This window comes from Trachemys scripta, chromosome 1 (assembly GCF_013100865.1).
Source record: "Trachemys scripta elegans isolate TJP31775 chromosome 1, CAS_Tse_1.0, whole genome shotgun sequence".
NCBI lineage: Eukaryota > Metazoa > Chordata > Testudines > Emydidae > Trachemys > Trachemys scripta.
This window is the reverse complement of record NC_048298.1, coordinates 133,262,030-133,290,021: the sequence shown is the minus strand read 5'-3', so window position 1 is coordinate 133,290,021 and position 27,992 is coordinate 133,262,030. Positions and strand designations below refer to the sequence as shown.

Genomic DNA, 27,992 nt, shown 5'->3' with positions numbered 1-27,992 from the left:
TGGTCAGGTTGGTGAATTCATTTATTTGTAATGTTTGTTTCCCTCTTTTTACTGCTGTTTTCTCTGTCGCTCCATCCATCCACCTCAGCCTGTGCAGGGGCTAAGCAGGTGGGACGCGGGAGGCTGGGAACATGACTCCATCCCTCATACGTTGCTCTGCTCGGCTCCCACTGTGAGGGGAAAAGGAGCGGGAACAGGAGGGGTTTAGAGAAGAGAATTGCCACGCCTCCCCTAGGCTTGGGCACAGAGCCAAAAACACGCATCCAGGGCTGGGCACGGCTTCTCCACCGCAGGGAGCACAGCACTGCCAGGCCCCTGGACAGGAGGTTCTATGGCCCTGACATCTCCCCACCAAGGGCAGGGCCATGCCTCATCCAGCGCTGGCTGTGTCAGCCTAGGGTCTGGCTGGAACCATCCCTGCTGTGTCTGACACTGCAGTGCAGCCATGTGGCAGGAAGGCAGCCCAGCTGGGATGGACGTGGGGCCACAAGATACCCGGTGCCATAGACATGCTGAGGTTCAGCTCGGACATTGACTTCGGGAGTGAGGTGCGGATCCGAGGAGCACGTTCTCTCCCTGCCCCTTTGTTCCTATGGGACGCAGCGCAGACTGGAGTGAATCCATTTACACAAGAGCCAGCAGTGCCCAGGGGAGGGAAGGGAGCTCCCTACACTGGGACTGAGCAGCTGCCTGTGGATCAGCACCAGGGGGAATGGAGCCCAGAGAAGCCCCTGGATGCTGAGATCCTTCCCTGGGCCTCTCAGACCTGCAGAACAAGGGCTGGGAAAAGGAGGCTTCTGCTGAGTCCTGCTGCTGGGAGACCCTCCCCTCCTCTGTCTGTCTGGCTCTCCTGTGCTTTGGTTCTTTCATTCACTCTCTGATCCTCCCTGTCACGGATATTTTGGCTCCTCTGATCCTACCCAGAAGCAGGAAGTTCAGACCCAGCTGCTGGGGAAAGGGGGGTGCAAGGAGTCTGAGCTTAGAGGACAGGCTGAGCGGCCTCAGGTTCTTATTTGATCTGAGCCGGGACAGCCCATCTCTGAAAACGTCACACAGACAAGTGACCCAGGGAGATGGCAGGGACTTGCTGGCTCTGATTGGGCTGGAGCCTTTGCCCCGCCCCTGGAAGTGCCTCTCATAAACCACTGCAATGACACAGTTTCAATACGGCTCACGAGGCAGAGGCTGCAGCAGGGAGATGTGTAAAGTGAGAGATGAAAGGAGCATCTGTCCCCCGGAATAAGCAAAGACGCCATCAGTACAGGCAAAAAACCCCAGTGCAGCAACCAGCTCCGACTGCACCGGGGATGCACGCCTGGAGCTGAGCTCTCGCAGTGGGGAGTAGATCCGGGGGTGCTGTGAGCAGGACGAGGGGAGGAAATGGCTCTTCATACGCTACCTTTGCTGCAGGGGGCGCTGTACTCAGCGATGGCAAATTCATCTGGAAGACACAAGGGAAGGGAGATGTGATCAGGGCTGTGTGAGACCCAAGCAGGACTCCTCGCACTTCCACCGGGCCCTGCGGCAGACAGCTGGCACCGCACCAGAGATCTCAGGCAGGAGGGGAGGGAGCCCTGTCTCCAGGGGCACTGGGGGAACCTCAGCTGGGCTCCATGGGAGGAAGGCAAAAGTTACCCCAAGGCTACAGCGCAACAGGCATCTCCAGCGGGTCTGTGCCAGGTGCCCTATGTCTGTTTGCACCTCATCTGACACACAACCGCCGGGGTTGCTGTTGGGCTCTGGTTTTGTCACCCGATGTCCTAGCTGGGGAGGTGGAGGAGCGAATGTGCCTCCCCCAGATCACCCCCAGAGCTGGGATCTCAGGGCAGGATCTGAATCCAGGACCCTCCCATATCCTTTTGGCTCTGACCCACCTGGGTTGGCACCTTCCCTCTACAGTGTGGGAGGGGTCTGGGGCTCGTGGTGCGAGCATGAGGTCAGTGGAATATGATCCCTCGCCCATAATCCCGGTGTGCCCCACACTCTCATCTGGGAGAGGGGTTACGCTGCTGAGATGGGACTGTTGTGTCCAGAGATGAGAGGGGGATGCTGTCTGCATGGGGCAAACCAGTGTTAGGGATGGTGGCGGCAGGGCCATTCAGCTCAGTGGAAGCAGGAGGAGAAGGGAATGGGGTTTGCCCTTTGAACCTGTATGGGCAGTCACTGAGGAGGCAGTGCTGGTGTGAGTTTCTCAGCTCAGCCCCATCCCTGTCCCCACCCTCAGGAGGCAGCACAGGAGTGTGGAGGTGGATCATCGAGAGAACGAGGCCAAACACAATCCCGAGCCCAGAGGGTCCCCCTGTGGCTCTGGCTGTGGCCTCTCCCATCCCTGTGACAGGCTCATGGGAGCTAACGTCCCCGCAGCCCTGCCCCCACACGCACCCGTCTCATAGTAATCGTAGACTTTCACCAGTGCCGGCTTCAGGCTCTGCACGGGGAAGTCCTGCTCCACCGCAAAGGAGAAGCTCTGAGTCACATTGCTCACCTGGGGTCGGGGGAAAACAGATGAGACTCAGGAGGACGCTCTGAGCCACCTCATCATCTCCTTCCCCATCTGCCCCCCAGGGCTGGCTCCAGGCACCAGCGGAGGAAGCGGTGGGGCGGCACAGGCTAAGGGGCGACATTCCATCCATTCTTGGGGCGGCACAGTCAGAGCAGCTTTTTTTTTTTTTTTTTTGGCTTGGGGTGTCAAAAATGGTAGAGACGGCCCTGCTCCCTCCTCTGTCCCCCCATTACCCCCCGCCATGATCCTGCAGGTCCAGCATCTGCCCCCCTTGGCTGCAAGGCCGGCAAGGATCAGGCCCTGGGGGAGGAGGAAGAAGCCCTGCCCTCCCCCGCCCCGGGTACGAGCCGCTCTCCCCGGTACCCGTAGGCTCTGTATGTTGGGGGAGCAGGAAGTGCTGAAGGGAAATACTGAGGAGCAGCAGCAGCTGGCGGGGGATACATGGGTTTGTCTTTCCTGGCCCTGGCCTGGGAGATTCCCTCCACTCAGTGCCTCTATCGCAGGTACGATGGAGGTAACTCTCCTTGGCCCATCCCGGCCCCATCTGAGCACTCACCTGCTCCATGTAGAGCAGCACGTGGTTGGTGCTCAGTTCTGTGCGGTGGATGTGGTGATGTCCTTCCAGCTGCCAGTGGCCAAGGGAGAGAAGCAGGATGTAACTGAGCCCAGCTTCAAACCCCCCAGAGCCCTAAGCAATGGGATGCTGGTGCCTTAAAGGAAGCGGTGGTCTCTAGCGTGGCCCTACCCACCTAGTGCACTGAGGTGTGAAATGCCCCAGATTGAGAGCGTCCGAATTCCAAAACCTGACCCAGGGACCAGGCCGCCACCACCCACCACGCTGCCCACCATGTGGCACCCTGCCCGCGGCTGCCAGTGGCAGCAAGAAGACTGCGACCGTGGCAGAAAGACAGGATGGATTGGGAGACAGCTCAGCAGACAGAGGACTTAGAGGAGCACTAGCCTGGACTCCCCAAACTCCAATACCCCTGGTAAGACTAAGGGCCCCAGCTGGCAACAATCAGACACCCTCCCTGCCTCACTGGCACTTGGAGTCACCCTTGTGCATGCCAGAGCCCTCCCACAATCACTGGGTGCAGGGGGTGGTGTTAGGAGGTTCTTGCTTAGAGGTGCTGGCAGCTGTATGGCTGGACCTGGGACCAGCGTCCTGACCAGGCAGTCAATCTCCACGGGTGGGTGCACGGCTCTTTTAGTGAGTCAGCCCTGTGGTGGGCAGGCCCCTATGGGGCTACCTGCCACCATGGATCATCCGGTTTGGCAAAGAGTGTGGGGGGTGTCGCAGTGTGTGTGTGGGGGTGTTATGTGGGGAAGGCGGGAGGAATATATCCTCAGTGCTTACGGTTGGTTGTTCAAGGAGTGGTGCATTTGGGGCTTGTTTTGAGAGTCATTAGGGCTTGTCGTTTTGAAATATCTGGCAACCCTAAGTCACCCTGTGGGACTGGACCTCTATCAAGTGCAGCATCAGCTCAGTGTCTGACCCGTCCCCTGAGGGGAGGGTTGTGGCTGTGGGCACTGCCTTCCCTGTTCTCACAGGCTTCATTAATCTGGTGAGATCTCACCTCAGGGCCCCTGAAGGGGCACCTCCCACCATCTGGGTCTCCCTGAGAAGATGCAGGGCCTGGGGTGGGCTCAGGAGCTGCAGTGTGTGTTTGTGGGGGGAGGGGGAGGGTTCTTGGGCCTGGGGGAGCAGAGAGGGGCACAGGGAGGTGGAGGCTCCTCATTCTTTCCCCCAAGTACCCCATGAGCCCATCCTGACTTCCTCTTACAGGAACGCTGCCCCCTCCAAGGGAGACTGTGAGGTGCCTCCAACCGGGCCTGCTCACCCTATGCATAACAATTCATCAGGGAGTCACTGAGTAGGAGCTCAGGGGGATGGGATGGGACGGGGAAGGAGTGGAGGATCAGAGGAGGGTCAGAAAGAAAAGATGGGATCAAAGAGACGGGAGAGAAGGGGGGTCCTCATGCTGGAGAAGGGACTAGGGAGGGGCCAGACTGCAAATGAGGGGTTGGGGTTTGGAGCTAACCTGGGGCCAAATACCACTCAAGTGAGGTTGGAGTCAAAGGGCCCTGGATGGCCACTGCGTGAGGTTGGGGTTGTGGGGAGCTGGATTCCGCTGGGGTGTGGGGCAGATACCCCTGGGGAGCTGCCGCCCATACACAGAAGGGCCGTTACCTTCCTCACTGATGTCTTCACAGGGATGAATCCTGACAGCATCTTAACGTCAACGATGACCATGTTGGAGATGGGGCGTTTCCCTGTGTAACTGGGAGACGAAGCGGGAAATGAAACAAGGTTTCATGCATCTCAGCACAGAGCTGATGCACCTCAACCCTGACCTGCAGCATCTCCCACCCTCAGTGGCCCCCTGTCCTGCCACTACCTTTCACTGCTGCCCTGCAGCCCCTACTATTCCAGTCCTGGGCTCCCCACACAGCCCTGCCAATGCCCCTCAGTCCTGCCCTGGAGCAGTGTAAGTTTGCTGAAAGTCCCTCAAGCACAGGGCTTCCCATCCAATAAGGGGTTTAGTTAAAATATGCCCATTATTGGTGGGGGCAGGAGGAGGGAGCAATTGAAATCGGGATTTAAATAACTTGATTTTTTAAAAATATAATTGATTTATGTGTGATTCAGGTTTTGAAAATCAGTGTAAAGGTTTGTGAAATTAAAACTTTAGATTACAGTGTGTGCTGAACTAACTTATAAAACCGGTGTTTCTAAATGCTACTACTGCTCGAGGATCCTATTAGAATTTTACAAAACTTCTGCACACAAAAACCAAAATATTGGAAGTGAAGGTGCTGTTTCTGCAAACTTTTTAGCAGATACCTAGTTCCAGTCAAATGAACAGAGGCACAGGTGAGGAAACTGGCGCACGTGCAGAAGTGTTTGCAACATCAGGGGCTAAAACTGTATTATTACTAAAAACATCGGTTTTATTGGGATAAAATTTCTGTCACTTCAGATCCAAACTGGTTTAGTGTTAGCACTGGGAAGTTATTTCCATACACTAGCAAAGCAATTGTGAGCTTTTTTATATACACACTGCTAAACCCATATTTTGGCAGCTAAGGGTGGGTTTTATAAAAGCACCGAAGTGATCTAGGAGCACGAGTCTGATTGAACTCAGACTGCAAATCCTGCTGAAGGAGAATGGTCAAGTCAAAGAATTCAGCTCCTGTGACTGGGGGCAGTTCGCTCTGTGGGAGGGTGGTGTTTGCAGATAGAGGACGGGCTACTGGCCGGGCAGTTTTGTGTCTGAGTTTGTTTCTCTCACACAAAGGATGTTACTGAAGCTCTTAGAGTAACAAGACAAATCAATCACTTTAACAATTTGGGGGGGGGGGGAGAAGAGCTGATAACACAGAAATACAAAATCTGATTGACATTGAAAAGAGCACTTGCAATTAACAAAATACCACGATTTAATGTAAAAATCCATTTTTAATTTTTAGAAAAATATTGATTTATATCTACTTTTCTGGGATCTCCCCTCACCCCTGGAGGCTCTTGGAATGACGTGTCCCCAACCCTAAGGCTGCTCCAGAAGGCCTGGCCCTGCGTGGGGGAGTTACCTGATGTTTATGGAGATGTCAAAGGTCCTCTGGGCCCTGGGGCTGTCACATGTCTTGGGGACTGTGTGCACCTCCAGAGCGAATGGCGCCTCGCCTGGCTTGGGGAGCACGTTGTACCTCAGGCTGGTCTGAAACAGAATACACATTTCTCTGTGTGTCTCCATCTCCTTCCCTCCGCTCAGTTTCATTCTTTCCTTTATCTCTTCTCTCTCTCTCCCCATTCCCCAACTCTCTCTGTCAACTCCCTCTCCTCCTCACACCTCTTTCCTATTTTCTCCTCCCCCATCTCTTCCTCTCTTTTCCTTCCCTCCCTACCCAGCCCACCCACCCTGCCATCTCCATGGGAATGAGATGGGCTCCCCTCAGCAGCAGCCTCTCCTTCTCCCCGTGTCCCAGGGTCCCTCACCTGCACGTAGACACATCCTTCTCCTGTCACCCCCGTGCTGTAGTCCCCTGGCACCTCTGGCAGTGCCACACGCTGGAGCAGCAGACGGTTCGTATGATCCACCTGGAACTGGGCCTGGAAATTCCCTGTGGATTGCAGGGTCACTGTGGACGCTCCTCCGCTCTTGGCATAGGTGGAAGCTCCGTATCGGGACAGGGCCTGGAGCGCCACCACTGTGTCCTGCCAGACAAGAGATGGGCCCAGGCACCCAAGGGGATAAATTAGCCATTTCCATGAGCTTGGAGTCCCCATCCCGACAGCTCCTCCAACACACCAATGCCCTGCTCAGGTGGAGAAGAGAGACAGAAAGGTCGGCTTTTCCCATTTTCAGCCATTCTCTCCCCATCACCAGCACACGCCATGCTCCCTATTCCCTTGGGCCCAGATCCTCCAAGGTATTTAGGCACCTCTCTCCCATTGAAAGCAGCCAGGTGTCTAAATACCTTTGGGAACTTTGGGGATCTGGTATTTCTGACACTCCACTGAAAGGAGCTGGGGGAAGATACCACCCACCCTCCCATGAAGACACCTGCCCAAAGGGGCAGCTCAGGACAGACAGACCAAGTGAAATGGGAGCTGCCTGTGGCTCAGAGAGGACCATGGCGAGGCAGCCAGGAGGCTCAGTAATGGAGTATAAGGAAGTCTTTCAGCCCTGTGGGTATCAAGCCAACCAGGGAAATGGTGGAACATGGGGCCAATGATTGGTCCTGTCTAGAGAGGTCATTCCTGGAGGTTCCAGCCTCCAAGCACCAGCATGGCCTGTGCCTGCTCAAAGGGGGAGATGGCACCTCCTGTTTGGTCATCACTCAGGATGGCGCTTCCCCCTGGGTGTGTCTGGAAGTGACTGGCTGCTGCTGCTTCTCTGGGGAGGCCTCAGCTCCCGAGCTGAATTGGCCTGGCTGGATGAGGTCAGTGCTGGGGGCAGCTGGGGATGCTCTGGGCGAATCTTCTGCCCTCCGTACACAGGAGCATCACTTTTCCAGTCTCTCGCCTCATTATCCTGCCGGAGCCTGTGGGGATTGGATGTCACTATGCTCCATGCTGTGACTATCCCATGATCTAAACTGTACAATGAGGGGACTGCCCCCTCCCCAGGGCAGCCTCCCCCATCCACCAGGTTGCTTGTCTGTCTCCTGCCCTCTCCTGTCTGCCTCTTCCTCCTGCCCTGGGTGTCTGAGGCTGGGGAGGAGAACCACTCACCTGGGTGGAGGAGAAGCCCCCGTTGGGATTCTGCTGCTTGCTGATCCACTTTGCAATTTGAACTGCTAATGACAGGTCGTCTTGGGATGGCCACGGCTGAGTGGTGAGATAAGCGAGGAGCACGTAGGACGTCATCTCCACCTCGGCGGAAGGAGCACGGGGGTGAAAGAAGGGGAGATCGGCTTTCGGCTCCTTCCCAGGCCTCTGCCAGTGAATGGAGCCATCTGCAGCGGGAGAAGGGAGAGGGAGGGCAGGAGAGAAGGAAATACAGATGCTTAGTACATGCCATTTCTAAGGGGTTATTGACCTTCTGCTGCTGCGGGTGGGAGAACAGAGCCCCCTGTGCTCGTTTGGCATATTGACATGAGACGTGAAAGGATTAAATAGTCCCTCACTTGCTGATCTAGTGGATTTATACAAACCTTGTGGTACGAACACTCAGTGACTAATCAGGCTGCCACCTCTGTGCCTACATCCCCTTTATGGGGGGGGAGGGATAGCTCAGTGGTTTGAGCATTGGCCTGCTAAACCCAGGGTTGTGAGTTCAATCCTTGAGGGGGCCACTTGGGGATCTGGGGCAAAATCAGTACTTGGTCCTGCTAGTGAAGGCAGGGGGCTGGACTCTATGACCTTTCAAGGTCCCTTCCAGTTCTAGGAGATGGGATATCTCCATTATTTTATTTTTTTTTTATTTTAGCACATCCCAGGAATGGACAGTAGCAGCCTTTATTGGGCTCTTTGATTCAAAAAGTGTGAGGTCGCTAAGTGGCCCCAGGCGCTCAAGGCCAAAGGGTTACAGCAGTGACTGTCACACCCCACTCTAGCAGGGTGAAGAACCCATAAGTCCTTGTCTTACCAGCACAGTCCCAGTTCTTCCTGGGATTTCCTGGGACACCAGGACCTTAATTTGGGCCCCCCGGAATGATCTGTTTTTTCATTTTATCAGTCCAAACATCAGGCTTCTCCTCTTTGTTTGTCTGTTGCTATAGGGAGCAGACGTCACTCTGTGCTGACCAGGGGCCATCGCTCCCATGGAATGAGTGTTCAGAGCGAGGAGCAGTGCTTGGAGTGAGGAATGGAGCGGAGCCAGCGAAGACACCGGCAGAGCTGTGCTATTGCTCAGTGGGAATGGTACTATTTGGTCAGGGTTTCACGATATGCTCACTCACAGCACTGAGGTGTGGGGGGGTGGGACCCCCAGATACACCTGTGTCGCTGCAAAGTCAGGCACCAGCAGCCCCGGCCCCAGCTCTCATTTTTTAAAAGTTCCCTTTGTCTTTATATGAATATTTCAGCACCTTAAAAAAAGCAACAATCAAACCATCCCCACAGGAACTTGCCCTAGGGAAAGGGGACCCGGCCCCAACTCTCTCCTCCCTGGTAATACCCCCTATGTCTGGGGAGCTGTAAGGCATCTCCCAGTGTCCTAAAATGTGCCCCCTTGATGCTTCTCTCCATGTAATGCCCCTTGGACCAAACCATCCTCTGCCTCACCTGCTGCCCCCTGAGCTGCTCTCGGTGCTGGCCCACCCCTGGGCTGCTGTAGCCAACAGAGCCTGTGAGGGGGGGGGGGGAAGCTAGATGTCACCGAGCTGCTTCCTCCCCCTGCAACAGGCTCCCTCCTCAAAATGGGCGACAGTCCTGGGGGGACGGGATGGGGGGACAGGAATCCTCCTGAGGCAAAGGGGGAGAGGAGGGTAGAGATGGTCTGGACCCAAAGGAGCGGGGAGAGGGAGAGGGAGGGAGAAACCAGGGGAGAAGGAAAGAAAAACCTTGGGTGAGAGATCCTAGGGAGGAGGGCAGGAAAGGGAGGGAGAGAACCTGCACACATGGTTGGGGAGGAGGGGAGAGACACTCAAGAAGGGTGGAAGGGAGAAAAGACGCTTCTAAGACATGGCCAACACACAGATTTTGTGCCACTACAACTATTTTGGTTAGGGCTGTAACTTTTCTACTGGTACCTCTAGTCTGGGCACAGTTATACCAGAAGAAAGGTTCCTCATGTAAGCAGAGTCAGAAGGAGCTCTACCCTGACACCTGGTGGTGAGCTGTGGAAAAGGACTTCAGGGGCTGACCTCCTTTGCATGGGCACAGCCACCCCTCCTAGCATGATGGGGCTGCTTGCCCAAATGGTCACTTTGACTGCTGTGGGATCCCCAGTCTCTTTGTTATTGGGGCAGGACTAATAAAGTGTTATTATCCTGGTTATGTGAATCAAGGACAGTAGAACTGTACTTGGCATTTTATGATGGAGGGACGAGACTCCCAAAAATGTAACCCTTCTGCCCGTCAGAGTTGGCAGCAACAAGGGCCGGGTTCAGTATCTAGGGGTTCCTTTTCAATAACTCAATGTAAAACCGGCTCAATCCCCCACCCAGTGACAATTACGTACCACGCCCCTGGGCGCCTCTAAGAGGCAATACTTCCCCTCTCGCAAGCACAGAGTCTGAGTGAAGCAAAAGCCTTTTAATAAAGGAGGGAAACAATGTGGCATAATGTTGGGGAAACACCACAAACAAGATTCATAACACAAACAATGAGCAAAAAACCCACCCCCAAGTAAGTTTGTTAGTGTCCTTTTCCCCTCAGGGTCTTAAATCCAGTAACCCAACAGTCACGCCACCCACAGTTTCTGTCCTTGGTCAGTGCAGCCCCAGAGTGGTTCTTGAGTCCAGCAACCAAAAAGTCACCCCGGCCAATGGGATCCCCCTGTGATGATGCACACAGGTTACTGGACAGTGGAGACATACAGGTGAAGGGTGTCCTAAGCACCTTGGACTTTCCACTGTTAGAACCAGAGATGCAGGGGCCTGTGCCAGTAGCCGAGGTACCCTCAAAGGAAACCTCTCCATCCATTGCTCAAGAAGATGGTGTTGCAGTGGAGAGGGACAGTATGCCTGTGATTTTGTGGGCAGGGAAGAAGGGAGTATGTGAGAGCTTTTGGTGTGGGAGGCAGGAGAGAGATTTGGAGACTTGGGGGGAAGGAGAAACCAGTTATTTCACAGTATAGAAAAGGGGAAAACAGACTGAAACAAACAGAGGAAAAGCTAACAAGCTCCAGAGTAGAGAAAGGGGGCAAATGGAGGGAAGGCAGGGACAAGGGAAAGGGCAAACGCAAGGGAGACAAATGCAAAGGGATTGTTGACATTTTACCTAATAGGTAGGCTGGATACTGAAGGATACAATCAATGACCAGTTTAAAAGGGCAGGGATACAACATGCTGTGAGGTCAGAAATGTGCCGGGGCCCGGCTCTGGCTGCCTGGGATGCCTCTCTCTCAATCTTGTTTCTTCAAGTCAAATAACGTTCTCCCACCTGGTCCTGGTCCCTCCTAATTTTCCTCTCCTGTGGTTTCCCCTCTGAGCACCTGTATATGATTCTCAATACATGGTCACTTTACAAGTGGGGGATGTAGGGCCAGTGGGCTGGGATGCAGGAGAAGGGCCCGTCGGGAACTCTCACCCTCTTTCACAGCTTCCTTGTCAAGCGAGTCTAGCAGTGCCCTGCGCTTCTCCTTCCCCGCCAGGGCGAAGGCGTAGGCCAGTAGCGCCCTGGTGTACACATGGTTTCCTCCCTGCTCTGCGGCCGTCTCCAGACAGAACAGAGCATTACGGACCACAGAGTGCTGTATGGGGAGAGAGACATGGGCTGATAGAGGGAGGGGAGAGGTCGCCCACTGCAGTCCCACAGTGCAACATTCCCTTTAGCAGAGACTGTCTGGCAGCACTTTTGAACCAAGGGCCCAATGATGGGAAGCCCGCCTGGCTTTTACACAGTCAGCACATTCTCCACAGCCCCAGCTGTTCCTGCTACTTGCTACCTTGTCCCACTGCTGAGTGAACATTTCCCACAAGCACAGCGAAAGCTACATAGCAACATTTCCCCACAAGATAGCGCTGCTGAAAGCGGCACAGAGGGCACTGGGATGCCTACCCACAATGCACCACCCTTTTGGCAATCTGGCCTGATACTAGGTGAACACAATGCGCTGGCACAACTGGCCCAGTGTCAACTCACTGCACCAGTAGTGTCTTTTCGGTTGCTCGCTGATGATAAAACTTTTAACAGTGCGACTTCTGGGTGTGGAGCAGACCTAACTGAAGGAGAACAGAAATCAGCCCTTGATGGGGACCCATTTGGCTGGTGCCAACTGCCAAGGGGTTAAGTGTTATTTACCCAAGCATTAAATATCTGTAAAACTCTAAGCTGTAGGCTTGTAAGAGAGGATCAAGCAAACGCCGCCTCAAAAGTTTTTAAATAAAGATCATATAAAAGGATTAGAGATGAGACAGAACCAGCGTCCTGGACTGGAAGGGAAGCTGCAGGGAAATTCTAGTTCCAGATTTGGACCTCAATTTAAAGTCTTTTCTGACTGGATTTCCCCCTTTTTTAAAGGCTTCTCTCTCGGGATGGGAGGCTGCTGACTGGGGGGTCCCCAGCTCTGTCTGTGGCTTGAGGGGTTACAGGTACGTACAGTGACGGGCAGAGGAATCTCCAGCAGCGCGATGGTGATGTAGGCAGACAGCGTGACCTCATCGTCCACCCCGCCCTGCAGGGAACCACAGAGAGAGACATTAACCCTGAAACCCCGCCCACTGGCCCCTCCTCCCAGGAGCGTTCTACATCCCTGTTCTTCCCACACTATGGTAGCTTCCAGGTATCTGCCCCTCTTCTTTCCCCTACCCATGGTCGCTCCATGTACAGTATGGTTCTCCCCCACTCTTGCCTCCCTTGGTAGATCCCATCTCCCCCATTTCCAACCCCCCTGTCCCAGCCCCATGTGCTGCAGTGGCTGAGCTGTTCCCATGCACAGTTGCAGGCTTTCTCCGTGTCACTGGAGTCCTGTATGGGTCCCATGAGGCCCATGGGAAGCCAGCTGGATGGATACGTTACCTTTATGGCATTGTTCAGGAGCGTCCCGGAGCTGCGGAAGCAGCCGTTTTCCTTCTGCTTGCCAGCGAGCCAGGCCAGGGCGTCCTGGATGTGCTTCTCCTCGATGAAGATGTGAGAGCGGGCCTGCGCGAAGGACTTGAGGACGAAGGCTGTCAGCCTGCGACAGAGAGCGGGCAGCAGTGAGAGCTCCCTCCCATGCCCTGTGCTCGCTGGAGGGGACGGGGTCCTGGGGCATCGCCAGTCTGAGGGGAAGCAGCAGGGGCCAGAGAGCTGGTGGCCATGGGACAGGGAACCATTATCTCACTCAGACACCTACTGACATGCAGCAGAGCCTGGGGGCAAGACCCAGCAGTCGTCTGACAGGGCACAGCAAAACTGCCCGTTATAGGACAGGAAGTGAGCCAGCTTCCTGCATTGGTTTCAAACGGCCAGGGCACAGTTTAGGGGGTAGAAGGTGGTTGTCCAGAACCCTTGGGAGAACAGCCCACAATCTTCAGTGACCAGGAATGGCCAGGACACTGGCTCTGCACTTTCTTATTATAAAAACAGCAGCATAGCACCCCCTAGCATCAGACTGGGGTCAGCACTCAGAGGGAGAATGCCCCTTACTGAGCCACCCGCCCCGCTCCCTGCAGCACAGCGCCCCCTAGCACCACACCATAGAGTCAGTAGCGGCAGAGAGAAGAGCAACCCCTACAGAGTTGCCCACCCACCACTCCCTGCAGAACCTGTTTCTTCACCCAGCAAGGCATGCACTAAGCATTGAGGGGCTGTGATGGCTCCACCCTGAGTTAACAGCCACCTCATTATCCTGAGGGCAGTGGTGGCCAAATTTTCCATCGGAGGGTCAAACACATAATTTCAGAAAGGACAAGTATCCACAATCAGGACTTCTGGGTGGATTCTCTACCCTATTCTGACCCCTGCACCCTGCTCAGGTAACACAAAGGGAGCTGAAACTACCAGCAAGTCACCCAGCAGGGGAATCTTTGGCCGGCACTTTTATGCCACCCTCCATATAGCCCCTGGTACAGAGAGTGAGTGGCTAGAGTGTGCTGTGTTCTGGACACACCGAGCTGATGTATGGTCCTCAGGGGACTGTGACCACCTGGAGCAAGTTAGAACAGGCCCCAGGCTGCTCTAACCTGAGATGAGCAGGGAATCAGGGGGGCTGTAAATGGTTATTAATCCAAAATCGCAGGCCTCTAGCATATGAACTAAAGGAGATCTCCCTTCCCTACCACCTCCCATAGTTGCCTTATCCCACATCATCAGCTCTAGAGCTCCTCCCCTCTCCTCCGCCCCTTCATGATCAGCACCTGTTAACAATGGGCAAGCTCCAGGTTATAACAAGAGAAGGGAAAGAATTCAGCAGCACTGAAATCTTACCAGGTGTTCCCTGATTGCCCATAACGTGGCCCAAAAGTGCTGTAGGAGCCGTCCCGGTGTTTGTAATTCAGCTGTGTCTGGTAACCTGAAAGGGAGAATGAAATTGGGTTTTACTGCAATGAAGTCCAGGTGTAGACGTCAGCCAGGAAAAGAGAATTTTCAGCCCTGTCTACACACAAACATCCTGCTTTAATTGTACCAGTAACATTAAAATGCTGTGAATCCCCCAGTGTGGAAGTAGTTAGGATAGTATAAAAGTGCTAATACCAGTACAGCTTGTTCCCAGATGGGAAAGGGCTAGAACTGCATCCACACTAGGGGTTGTACTGATTAAATTATTTTGGTAAAATATCACCTCCTAACTGAAAGTTACACTGGTACAAAGCTGGGTTTAGATCAAGCCTTAGACGCAGAAGCAGGTCCGATGTAGAGTACACAAGCCAGGCAGGCCTCCCATTCCTAAAAACAGCCCCAGTGTCTCAGCAGAGAGGCCTGGGTTTTCTGTTAGGCATTAAAAGAAAGTACAGGCAACAGGGTTATGATGTGCATCTACTAGCCACCTATACCAGGTTCAAGGATCCCTTTGCAGCACCTAAAATAAATGGGAAGGCTGTCTCTGAAAGATTGCTAACCCTCATTAAAAACAGAGTGGAGCAGAAATGGAGAATGAGGAATAATCAAAGGTGTGACCCAAACTGGGGCTGTTCTGAAAAGGTGACTATGTGGAAAGGGCCCCTTGTCACTCAGCAGCTCTGCCCCGTGTGTGTTCAGAGTCATGGCTACTGGCTTTACTGGCAAAGGTCATGTCCACATTAGGAATAAAGGAGCATTACCAACATTGCTAGCTAACATGTGTTTCAATCCTAACACAGACAAGGCACTTGTAGTTTCACACATGTTAGCTGGTTGAGTTAACCTTAGCGAGGAGCCTAGAGTTTACCATGATCAACTACCATGTATTAAAACTACAAGTCAGCTAAATGTGTCACAAATAGACACATCTCCCCTAGTGAAAACAAGCTTAAACCCAGGTTTTGCTCCATTTACTGCTGCCAGACCTGCAGAACCAACCCAGCTCTTCTCCGCCTTGCATGTCATCAGCAGAAATGCACCCAGTGAACCCAGTGCAGTGCAGCACCCCGGCTGTCATTCATCCACATGGACCCACCTTCTCGCATCGAGCACTTCCAGAGACTAGAGTTTCTACGTTCCTAGATGTCACCCTAGATCTAAGCATGCTACCATGCTATGGCACCCCCTGTTGGGAAGTGATCTATTGTAACACCAACCATTAATGAAGTAACTACTCAGAGTAGCTCCTGGGAAAGGGAACCTCTGACCTCTGGTGCAGGATTGGCGCGGAGGGGGTGTCAGAGGCCCTGGTTCAAAGGTGAATGATGAGGGGTCAGTTGTGACAGTGCTGCCAATACACTGGTGGCTAGGAAGGCCTATAGGCCATCTAGGGAGCCGAGTCTGGTTTGCTGGGTAAGAGTGAATTACCACTGGGCTCACACACTGGAGAGCAATGGGATGACAGGGCTGAGAAGATACAAGTGCGTTCCCCCTCCCCCCTAAAAGGCAGGTGGTCCCCTCAGTCTGTCCATCCTTCCCAGTTGGAGCATTATCTGAGCAAGGCAGACACAAAAAGCTCCCAGCACAAGCTTGGAAGGGAGCAAGTGAAGAAACAAAAGCCCCGTCCCTCCTCACCGCTGACTAAGTATCCAATGGCCTTGGATTTGGTCTCCTCGCTCAGCTGCCCCGTCTTATTCAGATAGTCCAGGACGTAGATGTTGGGGGCAAACAGGACCATGTTCTGCTCCCCACAGCCGAAGGGCATCTGGAGGAGCTGCTGCAGGTTCTGCATGGCTGTGCCCAGGATATCGCCTGGGGATGGAGACACAGGGAGTCAGTGTGGCCCAGAGCCGGCCTGCGGAGGCAGAGTGCACCGCAGAGCAAGGATGCCAGTTTGAGGCATCCATAAGAGGCTTGTGAGATCACAGGCAATAAGAGGGAAAGAGAGAGACACACACAACACAGAGAAAGAAGACAGAGAAATATGCTCTGAGAGAGAAGGGACACATGAAAGGCAAAGTGAAGGGCGTGCTGCTGGAAGGACAGATGGGAGCACTAGGCTGGACGAATAGCTAGAGTCGTGGGCCCAGAGGCAGAGGTGGGGGGAAGGAGAGAGAAAAAGGGGTGAAGTGCTAGATAGAGACTACAGCAGTGGGTAGCTGGGGGATAAATGGAGGGGCTGTGACGGGTGCACAACGGGGTGAGGAGTAGAACGGGTGGAAAGACCAGTACCCGATCAGGCACGGGGAAGGGACGGCAGCAGCACCCACAGCCAGGCTCTTCGAACTGCCTCACTTACCCAGCACTGAGAAATAGGCTCTGGCCGAGCCCTGCACCACGTTCTCTGGGAGCTTCAGGGACATTGGCTGCGGCGCTGTCTTTCCTGGGGAAAAGTGACATAGATGGGATTGTAGTAAAATCCCCCCGTGTAGCAGTGACCAGGCCCCAGCACAGGAGCTAGGACACTGCCCTGCTGCTGTCTTTCCCCTGGCACTGCACTGGGGCTCCCTGCCTTTAGCAGCTCCATTCGTCCATCGCTTTATAGTGAACCCCCCACGCATCCCCAACTCCCCTCTCAGGCGTGGATCCCCTCACCCGCCATCCCAGCCCTTCACATGGAGCGAGGTGCCACCACCTGGTGAGACAAGGGAACTGCAGTTTCCAGCTCTTTCCCTGGCACCTTCCAGTTTGTAATTTCACTCCATGGAATCAGAGAGTGAGAGAAGGGGAAAGCCCCATTAAATAAATAAAAAAAGAGGACCCTCGACGGGCCCTGGCAGGGGGGGCTGGCCGAAGCCAGTAGCGCTGGCTCGGGCAGCTCGGCTCTTAAAGTCTGAGAGGGGAGGAGCGGAGCAGAGCAGCCGTGGGAGGGGAAGTGCCCGGACGGCATTTTCCCGGACATGTTTGGCTTTTCGGCAATTCCCCCCTGGACGGGGGTTTGATTGCCGAAAAGCAGGATATGTCCGGGAAAAAACGGACGTATGGTAACCCTACATTAAATCCCATCTAGCCCATCCCCCCAGGACCCGGGCCAGGAAACCTATGCTTCCAGCCCTTCCCATGGGGGCCATTCCAGGCCTTCAGTGTTAGGAAACGTTTCCTTGTTATCCAGCTGGAGGTGTCCCACTTTCTTCAGTTCCAGATTACTGCTTCTAGTTAGCTCTTCCCCTCGGACATCTGGGGTTTCCACCCTTCCCTTTGCAGAGGCAGGTCAGGAGGGGTGGGGTTCTTACCAGCTGCACAGAGCAGGAAGTTGTAGGTCGTTTCCTTCTCATACCCTTCAGGCTTCGGGTTGGGGAGGAACAGGGAAGGGGAAGGAAAATGAGAAAGGTGAGAACCTGCAGAGACACTGAGCACCTGGTTTCAGAAACATCTGGCCAGGGGTGATGGGGAGAAGGGACAATGCTGGGGAGAAGAAATAAAAAGAAAGAAAGAGACTTGCAAATTCTCATGTAATAATAATTCTCATGAAGCCAGCAGCTAATAGTTGGAAATCGGCTACTAACAAGTTATTGCCTCCTCACTCCCCAGGGGAGGATATTGCAGTGTTCTACCACGGGTGATTAGTTGCTGCTAGCACACCGTAAAACGTGGACTTTCCTTGTGTAAGCGGGGGAATGGTCCCGCTATTGTGGGGAACTTTCCTGGCTTCTGCACTACCCCGGTGAAGTGGGCTACTGAAAGGATCTGAGTCCTCGCTCCCACTTCCTTTACCTAGAGGCCTCCCTGCCCTTGAGGACTCCCCTTCCACTCTCCTGTCTGGCAGATTCCTCGTAAACCCTGACAAGGCTGGGCCCAGGATTCCTGGGGGGCTCGACCCCCAACCCTGCGGTGGTCACCCAGGACAGGGGCTAGGGTGTCCCCACTCCGGGGTACTCTCTTTGCACTGGGCACCTCCCTGACCCACTGATCATTTCATACAATTTAAAGCAAATACAAGTTGTTTAATTAACAATTAATTTTAAAAAAGAATAAGGAAAAATGGGAAAGGTTGAAGGAAACATCACCCCGCTCTGTGGCAGGGAACATCACAAACAGTGTCTCTGGAATGTCAGGGCAGGTCACAGTCTGTTCCTTGTAGGTCCCAGGCTCCTTCTCAGGCCCTGGCTGTGCTGCAGAGATGCTGCGGGTTGGACACTTGCTCTGGCGGTGGCCACATGCTCTCAGGCTCTAGGTGGCAGGACCCTTTTTCCCAGCGTTGCTCCCGCCCTGACAGGGTTACGATCCCCCTCCAAGTCTGGCCTGCAGAGCCTCTTGGCTGAGGCGTCTCCCTGTGCTGGGCCCACTGCCCAGGGTTCCCCTCCTCTCCCCAGCTGCTCACCGCACCCAGCTCCGGACGGCTCCAGCCCCAGCTCCGGCTTCACACTGCCTCAGCGCTGCTGCTGCTGCTCTGCCTTCAGCTCCCTGGGCTGCTTCTCTGGCCTCTCTGACTCTGGTTGCTACAGCTCTGCCCCAGAACAGGTCTGCTCTGTGGGCTGCTTCTGTGACTCTGCTCCCAGCTCTGACCTGCTCCCTGGCTGCTTGTCTGGCCCCTCTGGCTCTGGTTGCTGCAGTTCTGCTCTCTCTGGGCGGTGCTCTGGCTTTGGGGCTGCAGCTCTGCTCCCAGCAGCTTAGCTCGGGCCCCTGCTCTCTCCTTAGCTCAGCCCCACTCTGTCTGACCCAGGCCATTCCAGTTCACACAGAGGACGGGACCCCCTTGGCCTCCTGACTCTCTGATTAGCCTGCCCGCCCTGTCAATCAGGCTGATCTGGAGCACTGGCCTCTCCCCATTGTTCCTGGGGACTGTCAGTCTCAGGCTCCTGATTTCCCATCGACACTTCCCCTTTTAGTGCTGGGAGCTAGCAACCAAAACAGCCCCACTGAATGTTAGTAAGAGGGCAGCAGTCCCCTTACAATTGTTACGCAGAGAGAACTTCCAGCTTTACACCATGTGCGGGTGCTGATAATATGCTGTGATGCTAATGAAGGGATGTAGGGGCTCGATCCTGCCAAGTGTTTAACTTTAAGGCTGTCTGAGGTCAATGGGACAAGTCATGTGCCTAAAGTAAAGCAAGCTTTGCTGGGTCAGGGCCAAAGCGCTCAGTGCCCTGAAATGACATATTGTAGTGACTGCAGAGCCACCTAGAAATTCACCATTACACACTGTGGCCAATTAGTCCTGTAGGGCTACAGTAGAAATAGAACTCAGCTCCTCCTGCTCCAAAGGCCCGGACCCCCATGGCTTGAGCTAAAGAAGAAGCCCTGTTATTTATTGAGATGACCAAAACAATTTTGACTAAAACTCAGGAACTAAATATTGTGAAAAAAAAGGGTTTAGTCAAAACAACTTTTGTTTTTGGAACACACCCCTCCCCCGCAATTTTTTATTCTGAGAATAATAGGTTTCCCCCCTTTTTATAATTGTTTTCCAACTTTTGCCAGGTGGAAACCAGTAGCCAAGTGTGAAAAGGGGCTTTCCCTCACTTTTTCACACTTTTAAAAAACCTTTACCTCTCTTTCTTCAGTCGGAAAAGGTAAAAAGTTTTTAAAAGTGTGTGTGTATGGCAGGCAGGACGGGGGAGAATCCAAAAGTTGACACCGCCCCCCTCCCCCTCACACTAAAACAACATTTGTGGTCAATAGGAACGTTTTTTGTTTTGTTTCCAAATGTCTTTTCAAAATTAATCTCAGTGACAAATCTGCTGTTGAGTTTAGTTTTGAAATCCAAATGCAGTGATCAAAGATTTGTTAAAGTTTTTTTTTATGATGAAAAATTCACTGGGGAAAAAAAATCTTGTTTTCCAACCAGCTCTAACTCTTTGTTAGCCTAGCGCACACAGATGAGCATTTCTGATTCAGTGGTGCACTAGTCAGTTCTTTAAAATAACAGGGCAAGACCAGTACACCCCCTACATTCCATAAAGGTGCCACTAGGCCAGGAGTTACTCTATGTTTTTTGCCGCCCCAAGCACGGCAGTCAGGCGGCCTTCGGCAGCACGCCTGTGGGCGGTCCGCTGGTCACGTGGATTCAGCAGCATTTCTGCGGGTGATCTGCTGGTCCCGCACCTTCGGCGTCTCCGCCGCCAAATTGCCGCCGAAGCCACGGGACTGATGGACCTCCCGCAGGCATGCCGCCGAAGGCTGCCTAACTGCCGCCCTCACGGCGACCGGCATGCCGCCCCCTGCAGCTTGCCGCCCCAGGCACGCGCTTGCTGTGCTGGTACCTGGAGCCGCCCCTGCACGAGGCTCCTATTATTTTAAGCCCAATTTTCATCTCCTTCATAATTCTAAGAAAAATAAATCTCTGTGTTTCCAGAACTGTCAGATCCGCCAAAGATGAAGTTGGACATTTCCACTAATGTGACAGAAGCAAAGTGAATACTTCTTCAGCTGAAGAGGTTTAGAAATCACTTATTTTGAATTTTTTTGTGGAGTGTTTCACATTTCTTTGGGTCCCTATATATTGAAAAAGTAGCCAAGTTATCATTCAAATTTCACTTGGCATATAGGATAACTTTAAAGCAAAAGCCAAAACAGATTGACTGTAACAGGACAGAATCATAGAAATGTAGGGCTAGAAGGGCCCTTGAGAGGTCATCTAATCCATCCCCGCTCAGAATATGGCAGAGCCAAGTACACCTAGACTATCCTGGACAGGTGTTTGTCCAAACTGTTCTTAAACCTGCAATAATGGGGAATCCGCAGCCTTCCCTGGTAACCTGGGCCAGTGTTTACCTACCCTTACAGTTAGAAAGTTATTCCTGGTATCACACCTAAATCTCTCTTGCTGCAATCTAAGCCAACTACTTCTTGTTTTATCCTTGGTGGGCATGGAGAACAATTGATCACCATTCCCTTTATAGCACATATTTGAAGACTGTTATCTTGTTCTCCCCTCAGCCATCTCTTCTCTAGACTAAACATGCACAATTCTTTCAACCTTTCCTCATATGTCAGGTTTTCTAAACCTCTTATCATTTTTGTTGCTCTCCTTTGGACTCTCCTTTGGTTTCTGTCCCAAAAGACATGGCTGTGAGAAACTTATCACCTTTGCTTATTATTTCAATCACACGGTGTAACAAGATACCAATATTTTTCTGTAAGAAGTTATAGAATCATAGACTCATAGACTTTAAGGTCAGAAGGGACCATTATGATCGTCTAGTCTGACCTCCTGCACAACTTAGGCCACAGAATCTCACTCACCCACTCCTGTATCAAACCTATGTCTGAGCCATTGAAGTCGTCAAATCATGGTTTAAAGCCTTCAAGGTGCAGAGAATCCTCCAGCAAGTGACCCGTGCCCCATGCTGCAGAGGAAGGCGAAAAAACGCCAGGGCCTCTGCCAATCTGCCCTGGAGGAAAATTCCTTCCCGACCCCAAATATGGAGATCAGCTAAACCTTGAGTATGTGGGAAAGACTCACCAGCCAGACACCCAGGAAAGAATTCTTTGTAGTAACTCAGATCCCACCCCATCTAACATCCCATCACAAGCCATTGGGCATATTTACCGCTAATAGTCAAAGACCAATTAATTGCCCAAATTAGGCTATCCCATTATACCATCCCCTCCATAAACTTATCAAGCTTAGCCTTTAAGCCAAATATGTCTTTTGCCCCCACTTGGAAGGCTGTTCCACAACTTCACTCCTCTGATGGTTAGAAACCTTCATCTAATTTCAAGTCTAAACTTCCTGATGGCCAGTTTATATCCATTTTTTCTTGTGTCCACATTGGTACTGAGCTTAAATAATTCCTCTCCCTCCCTTGTATTTATTCCTCTTATATTTATAGAGAGCAATCATATCTCTCCTCAGCCTTCTTTTGGTTAGGCTTCCCTTTACAGCGTTAGAGAACGTGTTATTGCTGAGATCATATTAAGTCATTATGGCTTCCCTATAAAACCAAGAAGACCTGCAGCATTATATCAGTTGTCACGACACAGCAGTAAGTTATCATGGCTTCTCTACACCACAGAGACCAAACAGCCCACCTACCTCTACTAACAGCTGTTTGATCACTGTGTCCTTCCGCCCTTTGTCCAGGGTCTCCACTACCTCGTTCCCGCAGGGCAGATCTGTCTTCAGGGCCTCAGCGCTCACTGAGAAATCCACATTACCTGAAACAAAGGAGGATAAGTGTTCTGCCAGGCACTGCAGCTACAGAGGTGTCCGTGTCATTCGCTTGGTGTTCTGCTTTGATTACATGGAAACCTCTCTAAAGAGGGCAGAGCTCAAGTCACATTGTGCAGGCTAGCACTTTAGCACAGCTCTGCAGTGGCCTTCCAACCCCTCGGCGCCAATGTCTACACCAAATGCGGCAGGGCAAGATGGAGAGGAGGGGAGTGCAGGGTCAGGTCTTCAGATTCTGCCGCCCAGACCCCTGCAGGGTTTCAGAGCCATCATCTTCCTTTTCCAGAAATTTCAGACCCAACCAGGCTGTCAATCCAGGTATTTATATGGCCCCCATCACAGTAATTAGATGGGGAAACTGAGGCACGGGGACACTGACTTGCCCAAGAGCAGGACACTGAATCCAGGTCTCCCGAGTCCAGTCCAGCGCCTCAGCCACAAGGCCAGCCTTCCTCCTTTCACAGCGGATCAGTCCCTTCCAGAGAGGTTGGAGCCATCCAGTATCTGATCCAGAAATTTCAGAGCCACTTGGTCCCTTTCACAGAGGTTTTGGAGCCATCCATTAGTCCCTGATCCTGAGATTTTGGAGTTGCCAAGTCCCTTACCCAGAGATTTTGGGGTCACAGCCCAAGACATTGTTTTCCGTCCGTTCACACACAGACAATAAGATTCTTCTTCCTTCTCCACAGGGGTAGCCCGGAAGTCATCAGATGGAGCCAGTGAGATGCTGACCTGTCAATTGTACAGAGACAGGTTCTAGGGTTTGGGGGTAAATGGAGATGGGACAGTGCAGGGGAGGAGAGGGGGCAGGGAGTTTGGGGGCCACAGGGATTTGGTGGGGCAGGGATTGAGGTGGGGAAAGCTGAGGGGTACTGAGGTTTGGGGAGGTGCAGGAGACTGAGGATGGGCAGAGAGTTGGGTGCATGGCCCTGAAGAAACAGGTGATTGCAGGGCCTGAGGGACCCGGGACCAGTTGTGGGAATAAAGACAAAGTGGTGACCCCAAATTTACCACCTTGGTATGAGTCTGAGAGCCCTCTGGTGTCTTGTTAGGGGAGGAGGGGAAGTGCAGGCAGTGAGGGGCGGGGGGTCTATCTGGGAATAGCTGAGAGGGAACAGAATTGGGGACCATCAGTGAGCGTAGCAAAGGGCAAGAAAGGGATGGGGAAGCGGATGAGAGGGCCTTGGGGGCCCTTAACACTGTAAAGCTTGTTCCCGCTTCACTTTATCTAGAATGAAACCCATTTAAATAAAAGCTGAGAGAAAAGTCACCACAATTTTGCAGGGACCCCCCTTCCTGAGTCCCCTCCAGTCCCTTGTGCTGGAGCAGGAATACACTGCAGGCTAGTGGGGCTAAAGAGTCAGTGCCGTTTCCATGGATGCAACAGGCCAGCGAGTTTCCCAGCGGCTGTAGTGCAGCAGGGGGTGTTGTGCGGCGTGAGGCCAAAGGCCAAGCACATGTGTCCATTTCAGGAAGCCTGGAGTCTCCACTAGAGTAAGGGCTGATGCACAGTGTGTGGTCACACCAGGTACCTTGCTTACCATGGGGTCATGAGATAGGCACAGGAGGTCTAAGGCCAGGTGCCTTCAGCCACACAGGAAGTTGGTGTCAGGTATATCTGCAGCTCGCAAACCTTTGTCAGCCAAACAGATTCCTTCTTTCATAACGCCCACTCTGTACCCCTATAGTAACACACACCTAGGAGCCAATCAGATTCCTCCTTTCCATCACCCATTTCTTTCCACTGTAATACGACACTTTCCTAGGGGACAATCAGCTGCCTCCTGTGGATGGGAAGCCATGTTGCAACTGGCTCATGTGGTCTCCTCCCTGGCCCCTGCTGAGCAAAGCTGCGAGTGTCCCTTACCCTGATGCAGCGGGTCAGGTAGTTGAAGACAGTGGCCCTTAGCGTGAAGGCCTCGCCGCGCACCACGGAGTAAGGCAGGGTGAGCTCCACGAAGAAGGGCTGGAAGGCTCTGAGGGACACGGTCGGGGACAGGCCAAAGCCAGTATCACTTGAAGTGCAGAACGCGTTGGCTTTCCATTCTGTGATGGTGTCGGGGATGGTCACATCCAAATCAGCACTTCCGACAGACCTAGTGACAAAACAAGAACAAGGAGATCTGGGGAGCTTTCCTAGCTTTGGGGAAAACAACTGTGTCTCTCACAGCATCCTGAATTAACACCCCCCCCTTTTGTAACTGCAGGGTCCCTCAGGAGCACTGGGGGTGTGCATGCTGGTTGGCTATTGTAGGCTCACCACAGACCACTTCCTCCCATCCCATCCTACATCCAGCTCCGCATAAGAATCATCCAAGTAACAAGACTGGGGGTGGGGTTCCACGGTGAACAACAGAAAATCCCTCAGACACACAGCTATAGAAAAGGATGAAATGCATAGCTAGTACTGACTTTTGCACCAGAGCCGAGACCAAAGAGAAATTACATCACACACACACGCACACACACACTCTCTCTCTCTCTTTTAACAGGGGACTGTCCATTGTGATCCACACAATTAATTGTCTCCCAGTTACTGAGAGGAGAAGGAGTGGATGTGGTGTATTGGTAGAACTAGTTACTTCCCGCCTTTCCTCTACCTGCCTATCCATCCCTCATGCTTGTCTCTCTCTAGTCTATCTACAAAAGGTACTCCATCTATCACAGAAGGATATAAGCACATCTCATGGGTGTCTGAGCAACTTCTTCCGAGTGTCTGTGTAACCCAGTTGACCACACTCACCACATCCCATAAACATCACTTACTTCACTGGAACTAAATCCCAAATCCACGTCTCAGGGAAATACTTCCGGATGGTCTCCACTGGGCCATGATCTATGATGTGATCCAAATGATCGGGGATGCGCTCGAAATGGGAGAAATCCATCAGTCCAGCTGTCGCAAATGTATGTGTGGCAAGGGGAGAGAGGACATAATATGTTAGACCTTATTCTAAATTATGGCACTTTGTTTACAGTTAGTGATAGGCCTGATCCTAAACCCTAGATCTAATAACCCTTCCTCATAAACTTCAGCCATGTTCAGACCCAAACTTAGACCTGTCTCTGCTTGCAACCAATTATTCTCTTCCTCACGCCACTCCCAGCGTCATCATCTTTTTAGAACCTTTTTCAAAGCCATTGAAAAAACATCTCTATTGCCCTATTGTGATCTCAAACTGTTTGCTTTCTAAAGACTTCTGCACCCGTTACAGGGGTGGGATGGATGGATGGACATATTTATTCCCCCACCTCCAATCCCAGAGTGCATGGGAAGCCCAGAAGTAATGACTGTGTTGAAGTATCCCCTAGAGCCCTGCCTATATCCACTTCAATATGGAATCAGCCTGTGGAACTCACTGCCCCAAGACATTATAGATGCAGTAGCTAAGTCAGATTCACAGGGGAAAAAAATGTTTTTGTATATGACTAAGAGCAGCAGCAACACTAGTGACACCAGCTAGGATTCACAGGATCGGGGATATCAGTCATCGTGCATCAGGATACAAGTTGATAAGAAACCGTAGGCCAGGAAGAAATTTGCCCCACAGTACTGCACAGTGAGGTGTATTACCAAGGTTTTCCACCTTACCCGGAAGCAACCACCATTGGCCACTGTCTGAAGAGGGATCCTGCACTAAAAAGACGACAGTGCTGATCCAATATGGTCAGGAGGCAGGACACTGACATATATAGACCAGTAGTCTGATGTTCTACAGTAGGAATGGGGACATTGGATTAGAGGGTCAGTAATCGGATCTGGTTACTCTTCATTTTCACTAGTGTAACTGAGAGCATAATTAACACTATTATTTAGCCATCTAATCTCAGAGCTTTTCACAAGGCTGTGTAAGTATAATTAGTCCCCTTTTACAGATAGGAATATTAAGGCACAAAGAAGTGAAATGATTCATTCAAGTTCAAGTTGATGGGAGAGCTGAGAATGGAGTACAGATTTCCTGCTTCCCAATCCTAAACTCTCCCCCTGGGTTCACTCTCCCTCCCCATTGAACCTGGCTCTCTTTCTGCTTAGGTTTTTCTCTAGCACTTGCTGGAAGGTGAAAACCTGAAAGCGGAAATTGTCCTGTTCCAGGTTGAGAGAGCTGCAACCAAAGTCAACAAGATTTAGCAGCCGTTTTGTGCCAGTGCACCAAATCTACATTAGGGGATGCAAGCTGCCACTGCATCAGTGTAGTTACAACAGTGCATATTTCCTTAGCTGGTGGAAGGTTAGCAAGCAGGTGGAGCAAGCAGGTAGGTGAGCAAGCAGGTGGAAATGGACCAGATTCCTATTTCAGGACTGACGTTAGTGGATTTTGGCCAGCATAGCTGAGATCAGAATCTGGTCCAATTGGTCTAATTTCCATGCAGAGGAGAGGGTGAAAGGGAGGGCAGCAGGAAACGCACCTAACGGAGGGTATAAGCAGGGTAAAACAAAGCAAGTTCTTTTACTGCCATTACCAGCCACGGGAGGTACATATGTTCTACTGTACATTCTCTCCATGCAGAGTCTGGGCTTCTGGACCTTGGTGCTTGTGAAGACTTTTAAACCCATCGCCTGTAAAAAGATAACCCAGACAGCCATGTGGTAAAGTAAACCATACGTCGGGAGATAAACATGCCATCTGGACTGGATCGGGTTCTGATGGGCTTATCACAGTGCAGGGATGGGTCATTGCAAGAGCAGATACTAAGGCCTGAGACGTCAATGCCAGTGTGGCTGGTGGGAAGCGAAGGGCGAGGTCTATGTCAGTGAAGGCGCTGGACCAGCAGCTGGAGATGGACGTCCTCTGTGTTCTCAGAGCAGGTTCATCAAAGGCATGAGCAGTGCAAGCTTGCGCCGTGCACTCAGCCCCTGCCGGCTTGCCTTGGACCTGCCCTGGAGGGAGTTCAGGCTCTCTGGCCCAGTCCATCCCCTGCCTCTCTGCTGAGACGCCTAACAGTCATTGTCAGGTGTGCTGGGGTTTGGGTGATTTTGGAGCAAGTCCCACTGGGAACAAACCTGAGATCCCGCAGGACACCAAACCCTCACTAGCTGAGGCTGGATAATTACCCTGGGTGCTGGCTCAGAGCGGCACTCCGCACATCTGTGCGTGTGTAGATAAAATGGAGACTGGCACTTCACAGAGATCTATGTAGACGGGATGGAGAGCGTGTGGGACAGGATCTCTTTGACAAAATGGCTGCAGAGGTGGAGTTGCCCATATCTGGGCTCTATTTTTTTGCCCCAGCTGTTAGGACGTCTCCTTGTCGTGTTTAAATTAATGATGGGGAAAGAGGCATTCAGTTCCCAAAGCTAGGGTGTTCCCATCTGGGGTTTTCTGGCCCAGCTTTAGTTATTACCTCGAATGTGCTGGCTAACATGCACCCAGCTCAGACAGCATCAGGTGAGGAAATCTTCTGAACTAGCAGCGATTTAGCGCACTAAAGGGAGACGTGGCGCTCACCTTGAGAACGTTGTAGGCGTCCCCTTCACCGTCAGGAGAAATGGGTCTGTAGATGAATCCATTTATAATGACGTCGTCGAGTTCCACACAAGGATTATCGTCTTCTTCCTCCAAATGATGCTCCCGGTAATTATAACCCCTGATCTCCTTTACCGGGAGCATCATTTGGAGGAAGAAGACGATAATCCTTGTGTGGAACTCGACGACGTCATTATAAATGGATTCATCTACAGACCCATTTCTCCTGACGGTGAAGGGGACGCCTACAACGTTCTCAAGGTGAGCGCCACGTCTCCCTTTAGTGCGCTAAATCGCTGCTAGTTCAGAAGATTTCCTCAC

At 52.4% G+C, this 27,992-nt stretch overlaps 2 protein-coding genes across 2 annotated transcripts in view; both read right to left on the bottom strand.

The window, feature by feature from the left end:
• Nucleotides 1-27,992, bottom strand: part of LOC117884964 (alpha-2-macroglobulin-like) — a gene marked incomplete at its 3' end in the record, with an annotated part of 185,606 nt that overhangs the window by 111,650 nt on the left and 45,964 nt on the right.
• Nucleotides 4-27,800, bottom strand: LOC117884973 (alpha-2-macroglobulin-like). The gene is made up of 21 exons (XM_034786045.1): nucleotides 27,654-27,800; nucleotides 26,668-26,764; nucleotides 24,973-25,102; nucleotides 24,074-24,302; nucleotides 22,812-22,938; nucleotides 22,072-22,193; nucleotides 17,327-17,378; nucleotides 16,393-16,476; nucleotides 15,729-15,905; nucleotides 14,022-14,106; nucleotides 12,633-12,789; nucleotides 12,214-12,288; nucleotides 11,202-11,364; nucleotides 7,740-7,963; nucleotides 6,501-6,719; nucleotides 6,095-6,222; nucleotides 4,695-4,785; nucleotides 3,060-3,128; nucleotides 2,383-2,485; nucleotides 1,400-1,441; nucleotides 4-170 (listed from the first exon to the last, which is right to left on the bottom strand). The coding sequence occupies exons 2-21, from the start codon at nucleotides 26,759-26,761 to the stop codon at nucleotides 145-147; spliced, it is 2,397 nt and encodes a 798-aa protein (XP_034641936.1). The 5' UTR covers nucleotides 26,762-26,764; nucleotides 27,654-27,800; the 3' UTR covers nucleotides 4-144.